The following is a 14,173-nucleotide window of genomic DNA, read 5'->3' as shown; positions in this document are numbered from 1 at the left end:
ATTGTTGAACAAATTGACTGAAAACCTTGCACAGTTCTTTGTTGGCTGTGTGAGTTGTCGATAGTTGAATGTATGTCCCTCAAAAACGTTACCCATGTAAAAGTTGACACCTTAAATTTTTGTCTAAATAGTGGGTCTCAGAAATGTGGCTTTTACAAGAGCAAATATGGTACCCAAGTCCAGTGCCTAAGTCATCGCTATTGAAAAGTTGTGAATCTAATTAATTCAAAAAGTGCTTGGCATGCAAATGCCAATGCTTGGCAACAATAATTTTTTTTAAATAAATTTAGAATACCCAATTCATTTTTTGTTTCCATTTAAGGCCAATTTAGTGAAGCCAATTCACCCAGCCTGCACATCTTTGGGTTGTGGGGGCGAAACCGACACAAACACGGGGAGAATGTGCAAACTCCACACGGACAGTGACCCAGAGCCAGGATGGGACCTCGGCGCCCTGAGGCAGCCGTGCTAACCACTGCGCCACCGTGCTGCCCACGCTTGGCAACAATTATGTACAATATTTCAAGTCTAAACATTCTCTAATACTGAACGCGTTTTGGACATTCAAAGCTTATTATTTGCTGATAATTCCAAGTTTCTAATGAAAATTGTTCTTTAATTTTCATCAAATTAGTATTACGTGCATGTTTCTATAATGGTCTACAGTGAATTTAATATACATAAATATACCGCTGTTCTACTTTAACGGAAGCACTTGCAATAGTGTAAACTAAATTTACACTTCTCTTCTTTCTTTGAAAGATCTTCCATCATTCGGTAGGGTCCGCGAGTCTTTGCCAGTCAAATATTGGTTGCAAAATAGGACCAAACTGGTGCAGGATGTGGAGATTTTTGTGGAGCCCAATGATGCATTCATGTTTTCTGGTCTGAAACAGGTATAATATGTAGCTGCTAATACATTTTAAGTGAGTAGGTGGGTCTGAAGATTTTTTTTTTTTGTGTTTGAGGCCGGTTGTGGGTGTGGGGGGATGGAATTATCCAGTAATTATCCGGAGGAGGTAATTGCTTTTTGTCTGGGCTCTCCAAACTGCTTCCATTTTATTTTCTGACTTTTTCCTTTTGCTCTTTTTCCCAAGGTCCATTTGCGAATTCTGCCAGACACCGAACAGGAGTTATTGTACAACTTCTATCCGCTCATGGCTGGGTACCAGCAACTGCCAGGTCTCAACATAAGCTTGTCACGGTTTCCTGCAGTCTCTACCCAGCTGCTGAGCAGATTCCTTCCCACACACGTTTTTGTGAAGGTAGACTGAATCTAGACCCCCTTTTTAACCTGATTTTACTTCAGTCGTGCAAGGGTTATGACCCGTATACATTTGTATGAAATGCATAGGGAAGAATTATTTAGTTTATTTCCAAAAATGGTTCCGACGTTTAATCATTCTTAATATGACTTTTTTATGTTTCTGGTTTCATTTTAGCCACAGGGTCGGCAGGCGGATGAAGTAATTGTTGTAGCTGCTTGACGAACAATCTGTCTTGTGGAAGAAAAATCAAACTATTGCGACGAGAAAGGAATAAAATCATCACCCTTATTCATGGATGTATAAAATTAACTGGCTGTTTGAACTGGAGCTGCAGCATTTTGCAATAGTCGAATGTTTCCTAATTCTCACACATTTGCTGCAATTGTCCGAGAGGCATAAAAGCTTAACATTTTCTAGATGTTGAAATTAGTGTTCTGTAAGCAAAAGTAGGTTGATGAAGAACTAAGAATTATTAAGATTGTTACATGTTTTCATTATGAGCTTTGTATTGTTAAAGTTCAAAGTGATATGGTTGGAATATATGCTATTATAAATGTTCCATTTATAATTATCATGCAGCCTTGATGTTTGAGAGGAGCTGCTGCAAAATCTTTCAGTAAATCATGTATGGGCATGATTTTTGGGTGCAAGTTATTTGATCAAACCGCTGCAGTGTTAAGTGAATTCAGATTTTGACTTAATAATAAAATTTGCACATACGTGCTCTCTGAGGGAAATGTTGTGCAAGCATCGAGAATGTTGGATTCCAAGTCTACAATGATGTGCCTCCACAAAAATGGAGTTGTAAAATTGTAAGAAAACAACGTGATTCCATAATTTAGACAGCACGACCAATATAGTCGAATGTCCAGACTGGAAAAGTGCTAATTTCAACGATGAGAAGGGATCCAGTCAGGGTAGAATGGAACCAAAGAATGGCATGAAAACCTACAATGGAACAATGAATGATTTTTAAGGAAGAAATGTTTTGGATATGTTCCAGCGGTGGGAGAGTGAGCCAAGAACAGGGCTCCTTGGATGATGATGATGTAATAGCAAAAGAGGGTATATAATGTATGTTAGGTGAGTTCTTCAAGTGAGAACAGGTCCAATATAGGATGGAATTATCCCATTTTGAGACTGGGGTGGTGGTGGGCAGCTCCAGCGAACACTGTTCCGCACCAGATTCTACACTTGAAACCTTACTAATCAAGTACCGGTGAGTTCTCCGACTCTCCTGGTGGGTCGGCAACTGTTTTGGCCACCTGCCGTCCGTTGATGAGTTCAAAGTTCCCAGTGTCATATTTAAACACTAGTCCAGCACACTCCTATCACTCTCTCCAGCCCACCTCTCCTTCAGACCATACAGGATGCCAGCAAAGCAGAGGCAAAAGGCTAGCAGTCTGAAGAAGTCTGTCCCTCAATGAAAGCACCTTCTTCCACTCTGCTGCCCACCCTGGGTCCCCAACTCATCACTCGCATGGTATCTATGCCTGGCACGAGCCTCTACCCAGTCCCTCTGGATTCAGTACTGAATCAAGTACTGTGGGTTTGAAGACTTCCGCCCATAGTTTGAGAGGGGAGAAGGACTATGATAGGGAACCCAAAATTTTCTACCCACATGTAAATAGTAAGTGGACAGTAGGAGATGGATTGAATCCTAATAGGGGGGGGAAGAAGGTTATAGATGCTGAGAAACACAGGGAAAGGCTAGAATACATAGTGGGCGGGATTCTCTCAGCCAGGGGCCGGGCCGGAGAAGCCCTGCGACCGGTGCAAATCGCGCCACGCTGCCCTGACGCCGGCACGCGATTCTCCGCAGAACGGAGAATCGGCGCCGGGCGGGGGCTGCTCTACACGGCTCACCCACCAATTCTTGGCCCAGGATGGGCCGAGCGGCCGTCGTAAAAAACCCCGAATCCCACTGCCGCCGTCCATACTTGCTCTCAGATGGCAGAAACCTGGCGTGGAGGGGTCGGAGGATGGCCTGCGGTGGGGGGGAGGGGGGTCCGACCCCTGGGGGGGGGGGGGGGGGGGTGCCTCCCATGTGGCCTGGCCCGCAATTGGGGCCCACCGATCAGTGGGCCGGCCTTTCTTTCGCGCCAGCCCCTGTAGCCCTGCACCATGTTGCGCTGGTACCATAGCGCATGTGCGCATTGCCACCAGTGCCACCACACATGCGCGGATCCCATGGCGCCCAGTTCATGGCAGGATCAGCAACTGGAGCAGCGTGAACCACTCCAGTGCCTTGCTGGCCCCCTGCAGGAGCCAGAATTGCTGATCCTGAGGCCACGTTTCTAGACAGTGTCAACACTTAGCCTCAGCATCACAGAATCCTGCCCAGTGTACTTTGTATTGGTGTTTACAAAGGATAAGGAACCAACAAAATATTGATAGAAGGGAAGATAGTCGAAGCAATGGATAGAGAGAATTGAGAGCGAGGACATAGTAGAAAGGCTTTGCCACGCTTAGGGGAGATCAGCCGGTAGCACAGTAGTTAGCACTGTTGCTTCACAGCATCAGGGTCCCAGGTTCGATTACCGCTTGGGTCATTGTGCGGAGTCTGCACACTCTCCCTGCGTCTACGTGGGTTTCCTCCAGGTGCTCCGGTTTCTTCCCATAAGTCCCAAAAGACGTGCTTATTTGCTTATTTTGAGTCCCTCCACATTAAAAGGATCCGTCTCCGGGCTACTAGGGAGGCAAAAGCCAGAACTTCGGGCTCTTTCACTCCCTGAACTCCGGGTCTTCTGACACTCCAAAGATCGCTATCTCTGCACTCGGCACTACCCGCTTACCTAGCACCTTGGACATTGCCTTGGCAAACCCCTGCCAGACCCCTCCAAGCTTCGGGCATGTCCAAAACATATGGATATGGTTTGCTGGGCTTCCCGCACACCTCGCACATCTGTTTTCTACCCTGAAAAACTTGCTCATCCTCGCCGCCATCATGTATGCCTGGTGTACCACCTTAAACTGTGTTAGACTGGACCTGGCACATGATGAGGAATTAACCCTGCTTAGGGCGTCCGCCCACAGACCCGCCTCTAACTCCCCACCTAGCTCCTCCTCCCACTTGCCCTTCAGTTCCTCCACTGGGGTCTCCTCTGCCTCCAACAACTCCTGATAGATATCCAACACTTTCCCCTCCCGCACCCAGGCACCGGACACTACTCTGTCCTGTATCTCCCGTAGCGGGATCAGCGGGAACCCAACACCTGTTTCCTCAGAAAATCCCGGACTTGTAAATATCTGAAACCATTCCCCGGCGGCAGCTTGAACTTGTCCTCCAGCGCCTTCAGACTGGGAAAACTCCCGTCTATGAATAGATCTCCCATCCATCTAATTCCTGCTCTCTGCCAACTTCGGAACCCGCCATCTATCCTGCCCAGCGCGAACCTGTGGTTATTGCAAATCGGGGTCCAGACTGACGCACACTCCACCGCCATTTTCACAGTCTGCACCCTCCCCGCCAGCGATAGCGGGAGCATATCCCATCTTTTAAAGTCCCCCTCCATTTCCTCCACCAGCCCGGTTAGGTTGAGCCTCTGTAATGCCTTCCATTTCCGAGCCACCTGTATTCCCAGGTAGCGAAAGCTCCTCTCTACTATCCTGAGTGGCAGCTCCTTCAATCTCCTCTCCTGCCCCCTTGCCTGGATCACGAACAATTCACTTTTTCCCATGAGTGGCAGCTCCTTCAGTCTCCTCTCCTGCCCCCTTGCCTGGATCACGAACAATTCACTTTTTCCCATGTTCAATTTATACCCCGAGAACCAGCCAAATTCCCCCAAGATCTGCATAATCTCCCCCATCCCTCCACTCGGTCCGAGATGTACAAGAGTAGATCGTCCGCGTACAGCGAAACCCAGTGCTCCACCCCTCCCCCCTCCCCCCCCCAAACCAGCTCTCAGCGCCATGGCCAACGGCTCTATAGCCAGAGCGAACAGCAACGGGGAGTGCTTAAAGTACCCCGACCTTAGCTGGTTTGTGCACACACTCGCTACCGGCGGCTGGTAGACCAATCGCACCCAGTCGATGTAGCCCCCACCAAACCCAAACCTTCCCAGCGTCTCCCAAAGATACTCCCACTCCACCTGATCAAAAGCCTCCGTGTCCATTGCAACTACCACCTCCGCCTCCTCTCCTTCTGAGGGCATCATAATTACATTCAAAAGCCTCCGAACGTTAGCATTGATAATTGATCCGGTTTGGTCCTCACCTATCACCCCCGGGACACAGTCTTCTATCCTAGTGGCCAAAATCTTAGCCAGCAGCTTGGCATCTACAAAAGCAAGATCGGCCTATATGACCCACATTGCTCCGGGTCCTTTTCCCCGTTTTAGGATGAGCGAAATCGAGGCCTGCGACATCGTTGGGGGGAGGATACCCCTTTCTTTAGCCTCATTAAAGGTTCTCATCAGCAGTGGGCACAACACCTCTGAAAACTTCTTATAGAATTCTACCGGGTAAGTGTCTGGCCCCGGAGCCTTGCCCGACTGCATGCCCTCCAGTCTTCTAACAATTTCCTCTGCCTCAATCGAGTCCTCCAGCCCCTCCACCAGGTCCTCCTACACCCTCGGAAACCTCAACTGATCCAGGAACTGCCTCATCCCTTCTACACCAGGTGGGGGTTCTGACTCATATAATTTACTATACAATGCTTTAAAAACGTCATTCAGCCCCCCCCCCCCCCCCCCCCCCCCCCCCGGGTCCAATACCATGTCGCCCTCTCTATTCCTTACTCCCCCAATCTCCCTGGCTGCTTCTCTCTTCCTAAGCTGGTGCGCCAACATCCTGCTCACCTTTTCCCCATATTTGTAGACCGCCCCCCCCCCCCTGCCCTCCTCAACTGCTCCACCGCCCTCCCCGTGGTCAACAACTCAAACTCTGCGTGTAGTTTCCGATGCTCCCTCAGGAGCCCGACGTCCGGGGCCTCCGCATATCTCCTATCCACTCGAAGTATCTCCTCCACTAATCTCTCCCTCTCTGCTCGTTCCACCTTTTCTCTATGGGACCGAATCAAAATTAGTTCCCCTCTTACAACTGCTTTCAGAGCCTCCCAAACTACCGCTGCTGATATCTCACCCGTATCGTTTGTATCCAGGTAATTCTGAATGGACTTATTCACCCGCCCGCAAACCGCTTCGTCCGCTAACAACCCCACATCCAGCCTCCACAGTGGGCACTGCCCTCTCTCCTCACTCAACTGCAAATCCAGCCAATGCAGGGCATGATCAGAGACTGCACTCGCCGAATATTCCGTCCCTGCCACCTTGGGAATTAGCGCCCTGCTTAGAACAAAAAAATCAATGTGGGAGTAAACTTTATGGACATGAGAAAAAAACAAAAACTCCTTCGCCCTCGGCCACTTGAATCTCCACGGGTCTATCTGTCCCCATCTGCTCCATGAAACCCCTCAACTCTTTCGCCGCAGCTGGCCTTCTTCCAGTCCTGGATTTTGACTGGTCCAGATCGGGATCAATGACTGTGTTAAAGTCCCCCCCCCCATGATCAAGCCATGAAACTCTAGGTCTGGGATCTTGCCTAACACCCGTCTCATAAATCCCACAACGTCCCAGTTCAGAGTGTATACGTTTACAAGCACCCCCGTACACCCTCCAGCTTCCCACTCACCATAATATATCTACCCTCCTTATCTGCCACAGTTCTTCCAGCCTCAAACACCACCTGCTTGCTGATCAATATTGCTACCCCCTATTTTGAGTCCAGCACAGAGTGAACCATCTGACCAACCCACTCCTTTCTCAATCTCGTCTGATCAACAATCTTTAGATGTGTCTCTTGAAGCATTGCTATGTCTTCCTTCAGCCCTGTTAAATGCGCGAAAACGCGAGACCTTTTGACCGTCCCATTCAAACCCCTCACATTCCACGTTGTCAGCCTGGCCAGGGGACTGCCAGCCCCCCCCCCCCCCCCCCCCCCCCACTGCTGATGAGCCATAACCTTTTTTTGGCCAGCCCAGAGCCCGCACCTCCTGCTTGACCGAGCTCCCCCACAAGCAGCAACGACCCTCGACCTCCCTTTTGATCCCCAATAATAGTTCCTCCCCTGTCAGTGAAGCAGCCTCCCCCTCCCCCCCTCCCGCCCCCCACAACAGCCCCCAAAACCTAAATCCCCCAGGTCAAGCACCATCTTAGCACATGTGCAACCCCCACCACGCTTCCGAGAGTCAGCTGACCCATGCTGACCCCAACAGCCTCTGCACTTGGTGCCAAACAGTCTGGCTCCTTTTTGTTCAAACCCCTCTGCCGACATGCATAAACCATTTAAAACATCGCAGTCCCCAGTAAGTAAACAACCTCAAGTAAAAGAAATTCACATAAAACAATGCAGAAACAATTGCTTGAAACCAGACCCAACCACGCAAAGAATAGCACCAACTTCAGGGCTCCCCTCTCCCCTCCGCATCCAATCTCTGCAAAAACAAAACTCCCTCAGACCACCACCCCAGCCCAATACATAACCCAGAACCACATACAGTCTTATTTGAACCAATACAAGAATTACAAAAATTACAAACCGCCGCCACATAACTCCTTCAAGACTTTAGTGTCCTTTAAGACGCTTCCAACTTCTTTTCCTTGAGAAAAGACCATAAATCGTCCGGTGCCTCAAAATAAAAGTGCCGGTCTTCATGCATAACCCACAACCGTGCTGGATACAGCATCCCGAATTTCACCCCCTTCTTGAAGAGGATTGCCTTCACCCGGTTAAACTCAGCAGGTCTCTTGGCCAGCTCTGCTCCCAGGTCCTGGTAGATGCGCACCTCGCTGTTCTCCCATCTGCTACTCCGCTCCCTCTTGGCCCACCGCAAGAGGAGTTCTTTGTCCGATAAACGGTGGAAACACACCACCATGGCCCTCGGCGGGTCATTCACCTTCGGCTTCCTTGCGAGGGTTCGATGCGCTCCGTCCACTTCCAGGGGCCGAGAAAACGCCCCGGGCCCCATCAGCGTCTCCAGCATGCTCGCCACATATGTTCCCGCATTCGACCCCTCAATTCCTTCAGGGAGGCCAATGATCCTCAAGTTCTGCCTCCTGGACCTGTTCTCCAGGTCCTCCAACTTCTCCTGCATTCTCTTGTGGCGCTCATCCAACACATCCACCTTATGTTCCAGCGCGGTTAGATAGTCCTCCTGGCTGGACAACTTCAGCTCAATTTCTTGTATCACTTTCCCTTGGGCGCCTGATTCAAAACCACTTGATCGATCGCAGCCTTGGTCGGCTCCAGCGTTTCCTTTTTCAGCTCAGCGAAACAGTCCTGAAAAAACTTCACCTTCATCGCCGCTCCCTGGTCCTGACCCTCCTCCATGCTGCGCCGTGATACCAGCTCCGACTGCTTCACTCTATCCGGGCTGAGTCTTTTCACACGGCCACTTCTAGTCCAATTAGCCATACATCAGAGAGGGAATCTTTCTTAATATTGTTCACTTCACCGATCTATCCCATAAAGTCTGAGAAAAGTCGGGAAAAAAGGTCCGAAAGTCCGTTTCAGGCGGGAGCTATCGAATGTGCGACCTACTCCTCCATGGTCGCCACCGGAAGTCAGGGAGCATAGGTTTAAGGTGCGAAAGACAAGGCTTAGAGGAGATGTATGAGGCAAGTTTTTTTACACAGAGGGTAGTGGGTGCCTGGAACTCGCTGTCGGAGGAGGTGGTGGAAGCAGGAAGGATAGTGATGTTTAAGGGGCATCTTGACAAATACATGAATAGGATGGGAATAGAGGGATGCGGAAGTGTGGAAGATTTTAGTTTAGACGGGCAACATGGTGCAGGCTTGGAGGGCTGAGGGGCCTGTTCCTATGCTGTACTTTTCTTTGTTCTTTGTTGAATTCTCCTTCTGTGTACCCGAACAGGCACCAGAGTGTGGCGACTAGGGGCTTGTCACAGTAACTTCATTGCAGTGTTAATGTGAACCTACTTGTCACAATAATAAAGATTATTATTATTCAACTACTGTAGGAATTTTGTCCCTACCTTGGGAACATTAGTGGAATCCTTGCAGTGCCAAATTGGGCGGGGTGTGCGGTCTGCTCCCACAGAGCTGACAGAGTGGGAGGAGTAATAGAATCATAGAATCCCTACAATGCAGAAGGAGGCCATTTGGCCCATTAAGTCTGCACGGACCCTACCCAGGCCCACTCTCCCACCCTACCCCAATAATCCCTGAACCTAACGTGCACATTTTTGAACTGTGGGAGGAAACTGGAGCACCCAGAGCAAACCCACGCAGACGTGGGGCGAACGGCAAACAGGCAGGTGAAGTTCAGGGAAGAACACCCACCCACCTAGATTAAACAGGCCATGGCCAGCGCACTACCATTAACACTTCCTTTGTCTTGTGTCCTGAATATTTCTGTCCTATCTACTTTCCCCAGCGCACCAGCCCTCGGGCGACCAGACAGGGACAGGCTGTTTCACCTATATTCTGGCAGAGTGGCAGGCTGAACAGAATCACCCACCCAGATGGCTGCAGTCTGGGATGGACTCACTTGCCCGTAATGCAGCGGCGGCAGCCTGCAGCCTGGGCAGTACGTGTTAGTGAACCCGGAGTAAAGGTGGGAGAGATCATCCCGGCACACACATACACCCGCACACACCCACACACACACCCCCACACACACAGCTAGAATGAGTGAACACAGGCAGATTGCCCTCATAGCCAAAGAACCGCTTGGGAGGCGCTTCTGATTCCCAATCTTTGCAGATAATCCGGGATGTTGGAACAAACCCCGCAGCGAGAATGCGCACAGTTGTGAGACTGAGGAAGGGGAAATGTTGTTAAAGATGTACCCCTGGAGGGAGGGAGGGAGAAATGCAGTTGTTTGTTGATGGGCCGCGGAGATACATGAGATAGGGTGAGGAGTAGTGAAAATGACTGGGCCGTAGTTAAACACAGTGCTTTAGAGGTGGGGTGGCGGGGGTGGGCTACTGGTGGGCCCTGGTGGCCGGATTTGGTGGCTGCAGCGACAGAAGGGTAAACATTTGTACAGACAGGCAGTGCCTGACTCTCTGGCAGTGTGATGTGGAGATGCCACATGATGGCAGTGATCCATATTCCTTCTCCCACCAGTCACCAATTGGAAAACTGAACAACGCAACTTATATTTAAAGTATTATCTTGCATCATTGGCTTTATCTATATATGTGGTTGTGTTACCCACCTCTTCACTCCCCTGATGAAGGAACGACGCTTCGAAAGCTAATGATTCCAAACAAACCTGTTGGACTTTAACCTGGTGTTGCAAGACTTCTTACTCTGGCAGTATGGGCAAGGAGGGGGTACATAACCTCGCAAAGAGGGCGCATTAAAGAGTGGCCCTTCAGAAAGAGAGCAGGGCAGGTCAGAAGACCCCATTCGGTGGGCCAATCAATGGGCCTGAAAATTTACCCTAATTTCCACACCAAAGCTGGCAGTGCCATCGATCCAGAGGGGGTTAAGGTCAGGGAGTTGTATGAGAATCTCCCCCTCCCCCCTTGAAGAAGTGCAGCACGGTAGTATAGTGGTTAGCACAATTGCTTCACAGCTCCAGGTTTTCTGGTTCGATTCCCAGCTTGGGTCACTGTCTGTGCGGAGTCTGCTCGTTCTCCTCGTGTCTGTGTGGGTTTCCTCTGAGTGCTCCGGTTTCCTCTCACAGTCCAAAGATGTGCAGGTTAGGTGGATTGGCCATACTAAATTCAAAATTATCCTTAGTGTTGGGTGGGCTTACTGGGTGCTGGGGATAGGGTGGAGGTGAGTGCTTGGGTAGGGTGCTCTTTCCAAAAGCCGGTGCAGACTCGATGGGCCGAATGGCTTCCTTCTGCACTGTAAATTCTATGATTCTATGGAAGATTGGGAAAAGACTGGGTTTTTTTTATCGCTAATTGTCACGAGTAGGCTTCAATTAAGTTACTGTGAAAAGCCCCTAGTCGCCACATTCCGGTGCCTGGTACGGGAATCGAACCGTGCTGCTGGCCTGCTTGGTCTGCTTTAAAAGCCAGCGATTTAGCTGAGTGAGCTAAACCAGCCTTGCAGGTTTGTGAGGGTAAGGAGCGCATTTGGCGAAAGAAGGGGAGAGCTCCACCGTGAATTAGACAGAACTTACGAGGAATGCACCATGGAACAGCGCACCAGGGAAGGAACACCAGGTTGCGACTGCTGGAGCGCTGCTGGTGTTGGCCAGGCAAGGGAAGGGGAAGAGGCCAAGTTCTGTCACAAATGACTAATCTGCACCAAGAACTCAGGGAAAGCTGTCAAGGTGAAGATGGCTAATCAGCCCAGACTGAAGGGCCCCTGTGAGAATTTCCAAATTGACTTTCCGGCTCTCCTTGCCTAATAGTAGGGGGGGAAAGCATCCTGTTCAGTGATCATAGATCACTTCACTCGGTGGGTGGAGACATTCCCGACTCGGGACAGTTTGGCCTTGACAGCAGCTAAAATCCTGGCAGAAGAGGTAAGACCAAGGTAGGGAATGCCTCTCAAAATAGATTCAGATCAGGGGACTCATTGAACAGGAAGGGTAATGAGGAAAGTGTGTCAGTTACTCGGAATAAAGCAAAGATTTCACATCCCATATCATCCCCAAAGCCCAAGCATTGTAAAACGGATGAATTGGACTGTAAAAACTGCTATTGCCAAGGCCGCAGAACAGACAGGACATGCGTGGGTGGATTGGGTAAACTTAATACAACAGCAAGCTGCCCCAACCCAACCCACCGTACTGACCACATTGGAATTAATGACAGGAAGGGCTATGCAACTACCAGAGCGAACCACCACAGCCAGTGAAGATGCTGAGCCATTACGAGATAAACCCAGATGGTATGTGCATTGTGTGAACAATTAATGGAGTTGGGGGGTGGCAAGGTGACACAGTGGTTAGCACTGCTGCCTCACAGCTCCGGTTCAATTCCGGCCCTGGGTCACTGTCGTGTGTGGAGTTTCAGGTTCTCCCCGTGACTGGCTGTGTGGGTTTCTCCGGGGGCCCTAGTTTCCTCCCACAGCCCAAAGACGTGCAGGTTAGGTGGATTGGCCTTGCTAAATTGCCCTTAGTGTCCAAAAAGTTTAGATGGGGTTACTAGGTGATAGGGTGGAGGCGTGGGCTTAAGTAGGGTGCTCTTTCCAAGAGTCGGCGCAGACTCGATGGGCCGAATGGCCTTCTTCGGCACTGTAAATTCTATGATTCAAGGTGCGATAGCAACAGGAGACAGGAATGTAACAGTTACTGAAGCTTTATGAGAAGTCGATGGTAAAGAGGCCCCCTGACCGACCTGGATTCCCCCCAAGGTGGCAGGCAGGGACCATACAAGGTAATAATGACAAGGTGTGTGCCTCGATATGGCAGGGAGAGGAAGGTGGAAGCACTGGTCACAGTAAAAGCCTACATCTCACAACCTGTTTCTCCCAGCAGCAACGCCACCAACCCCTCGTTTAATTAATTTGTTTCATAAGAACATAAGAACTAGGGGCAGGAGTAGGCCATCTGGCCCCTCGAGCCTGCTCCGCCATTCAATTAGATCATGGCTGATCTTTTGTGGACTCAGCTCCACTTTCTGGCCCGAACACCATAACCCTTAATCCCTTTACTCTTCAAAAAACTATCTATCTTTACCTTAAAAACATGTAATGAAGAAGCCTCAACTGCTTCACTGGGCAAGGAATTCCATAGATTCACAACCCTTTGGGTGAAGAAGTTCCTCCTAAACTCAGTCCTAAATCTACTTCCCCTTATTTTGAGGCAATGCCCTCTAGTTCTGCTTTCACCCGCCAGTGGAAACAACCTGCCCGCATCTATCCTATCTATTCCCTTCATAATTTTAAATGTTTCTATAAGATCCCCCCTCACCCTTCTAAATTCCAATGAGTGCAGTCCCAGTCTACTCAACCTCTCCTCATAATCCAACCCCTTCAGCTCTGGGATTAACCTAGTAAATCTCCTCTGCACACCCTCCAGCACCAGTACGTCCTTTCTCAAGTAAGGAGACCAAAACTGAACACAATACTCCAGGTGTGGCCGCACTAACACCTTATACAATTGCGACATAACCTCCCTAGTCTTAAACTCCATCCCTCTAGCAATGAAGGACAAAATTCCATTTGCCTTCTTAATCACCTGTTGCACTTGTAAACCAACCTTCTGTGACTCATGACCTAGCACACCCAAGTCTCTCTGAACAGCGGCATGCTTTAATATTTTATCGTTTAAATAATAATCCCTTTTGCTGTTATTCCTACCAAAATGGATAACCTCACATTTGTCAACATTGTATTCCATCTGCCAGACCCTAGCCCATTCACTTAACCTATCCAAATCCCTCTGCAGACTTCCAGTATCCTCTGCACCTTTCGCTTTACCACTCATCTTAGTGTCATCTGCAAACTTGGACACATTGCCCTTGGTCCCCAACTCCAAATCATCTATGTAAATTGTGAACAATTGTGGGCCCAACACTGATCCCTGAGGGACACCACTAGCTACTGATTGCCAACCAGAGAAACACCCATTTATCCCAACTCTTTGTTTTCTATTAATTAACCAATCCTCTATCCATGCTACTACTTTACCCTTAATGCCACGCATCTTTATCTTATGCAGCAACCTTTTGTGTGGCACCTTGTCAAAGGCTTTCTGGAAATCCAGATATACCACATCCATCGGCTCCCCTTTATCTACTGCACTGGTAATGTCCTCAAATAATTCCACTAAATTAGTTAAGCATGACCTGTCCTTTACGAACCCATGCTGCGTCTGCCCAATGGGACAATTTCTATCCAGATGCCTTGCAATTTCTTCCTTGATGATAGATTCCAGCATCTTCCCTACTACCGAAGTTAAGCTCACTGGCCTATAATTTCCTGCTTTCTGCCTACCTCCTTTTTTAAACAGTGGCGTCACGTTTGCTAATTTCC

The 14,173-nt window shown here is 49.3% G+C and overlaps 1 protein-coding gene across 1 annotated transcript in view; it reads left to right on the top strand.

Annotated features, from left to right (window-relative positions):
- The window catches only part of trappc11 (trafficking protein particle complex 11), a 70,819-nt gene extending 68,814 nt beyond the window's left edge, over positions 1–2,005 (top strand). Inside the window, exons 28-30 of the mRNA XM_038805710.1 lie at positions 763–896; positions 1,098–1,265; positions 1,443–2,005. Of these exons, the coding sequence (XP_038661638.1) occupies positions 763–896; positions 1,098–1,265; positions 1,443–1,487 (347 nt within the window). The 3' untranslated portion in view covers positions 1,488–2,005. The remainder of the gene's footprint in view (positions 1–762; positions 897–1,097; positions 1,266–1,442) is intronic.
- The last annotated feature ends 12,168 nt before the right edge of the window (positions 2,006–14,173 follow it).

Source organism: Scyliorhinus canicula, chromosome 8, assembly GCF_902713615.1.
Source record: "Scyliorhinus canicula chromosome 8, sScyCan1.1, whole genome shotgun sequence".
In the NCBI taxonomy this organism is placed as follows: Eukaryota; Metazoa; Chordata; class Chondrichthyes; order Carcharhiniformes; family Scyliorhinidae; genus Scyliorhinus; species Scyliorhinus canicula.
The sequence above is the reverse complement of the archived record's forward strand: the minus strand, read 5'-3'. Positions and strand labels throughout refer to the sequence as shown.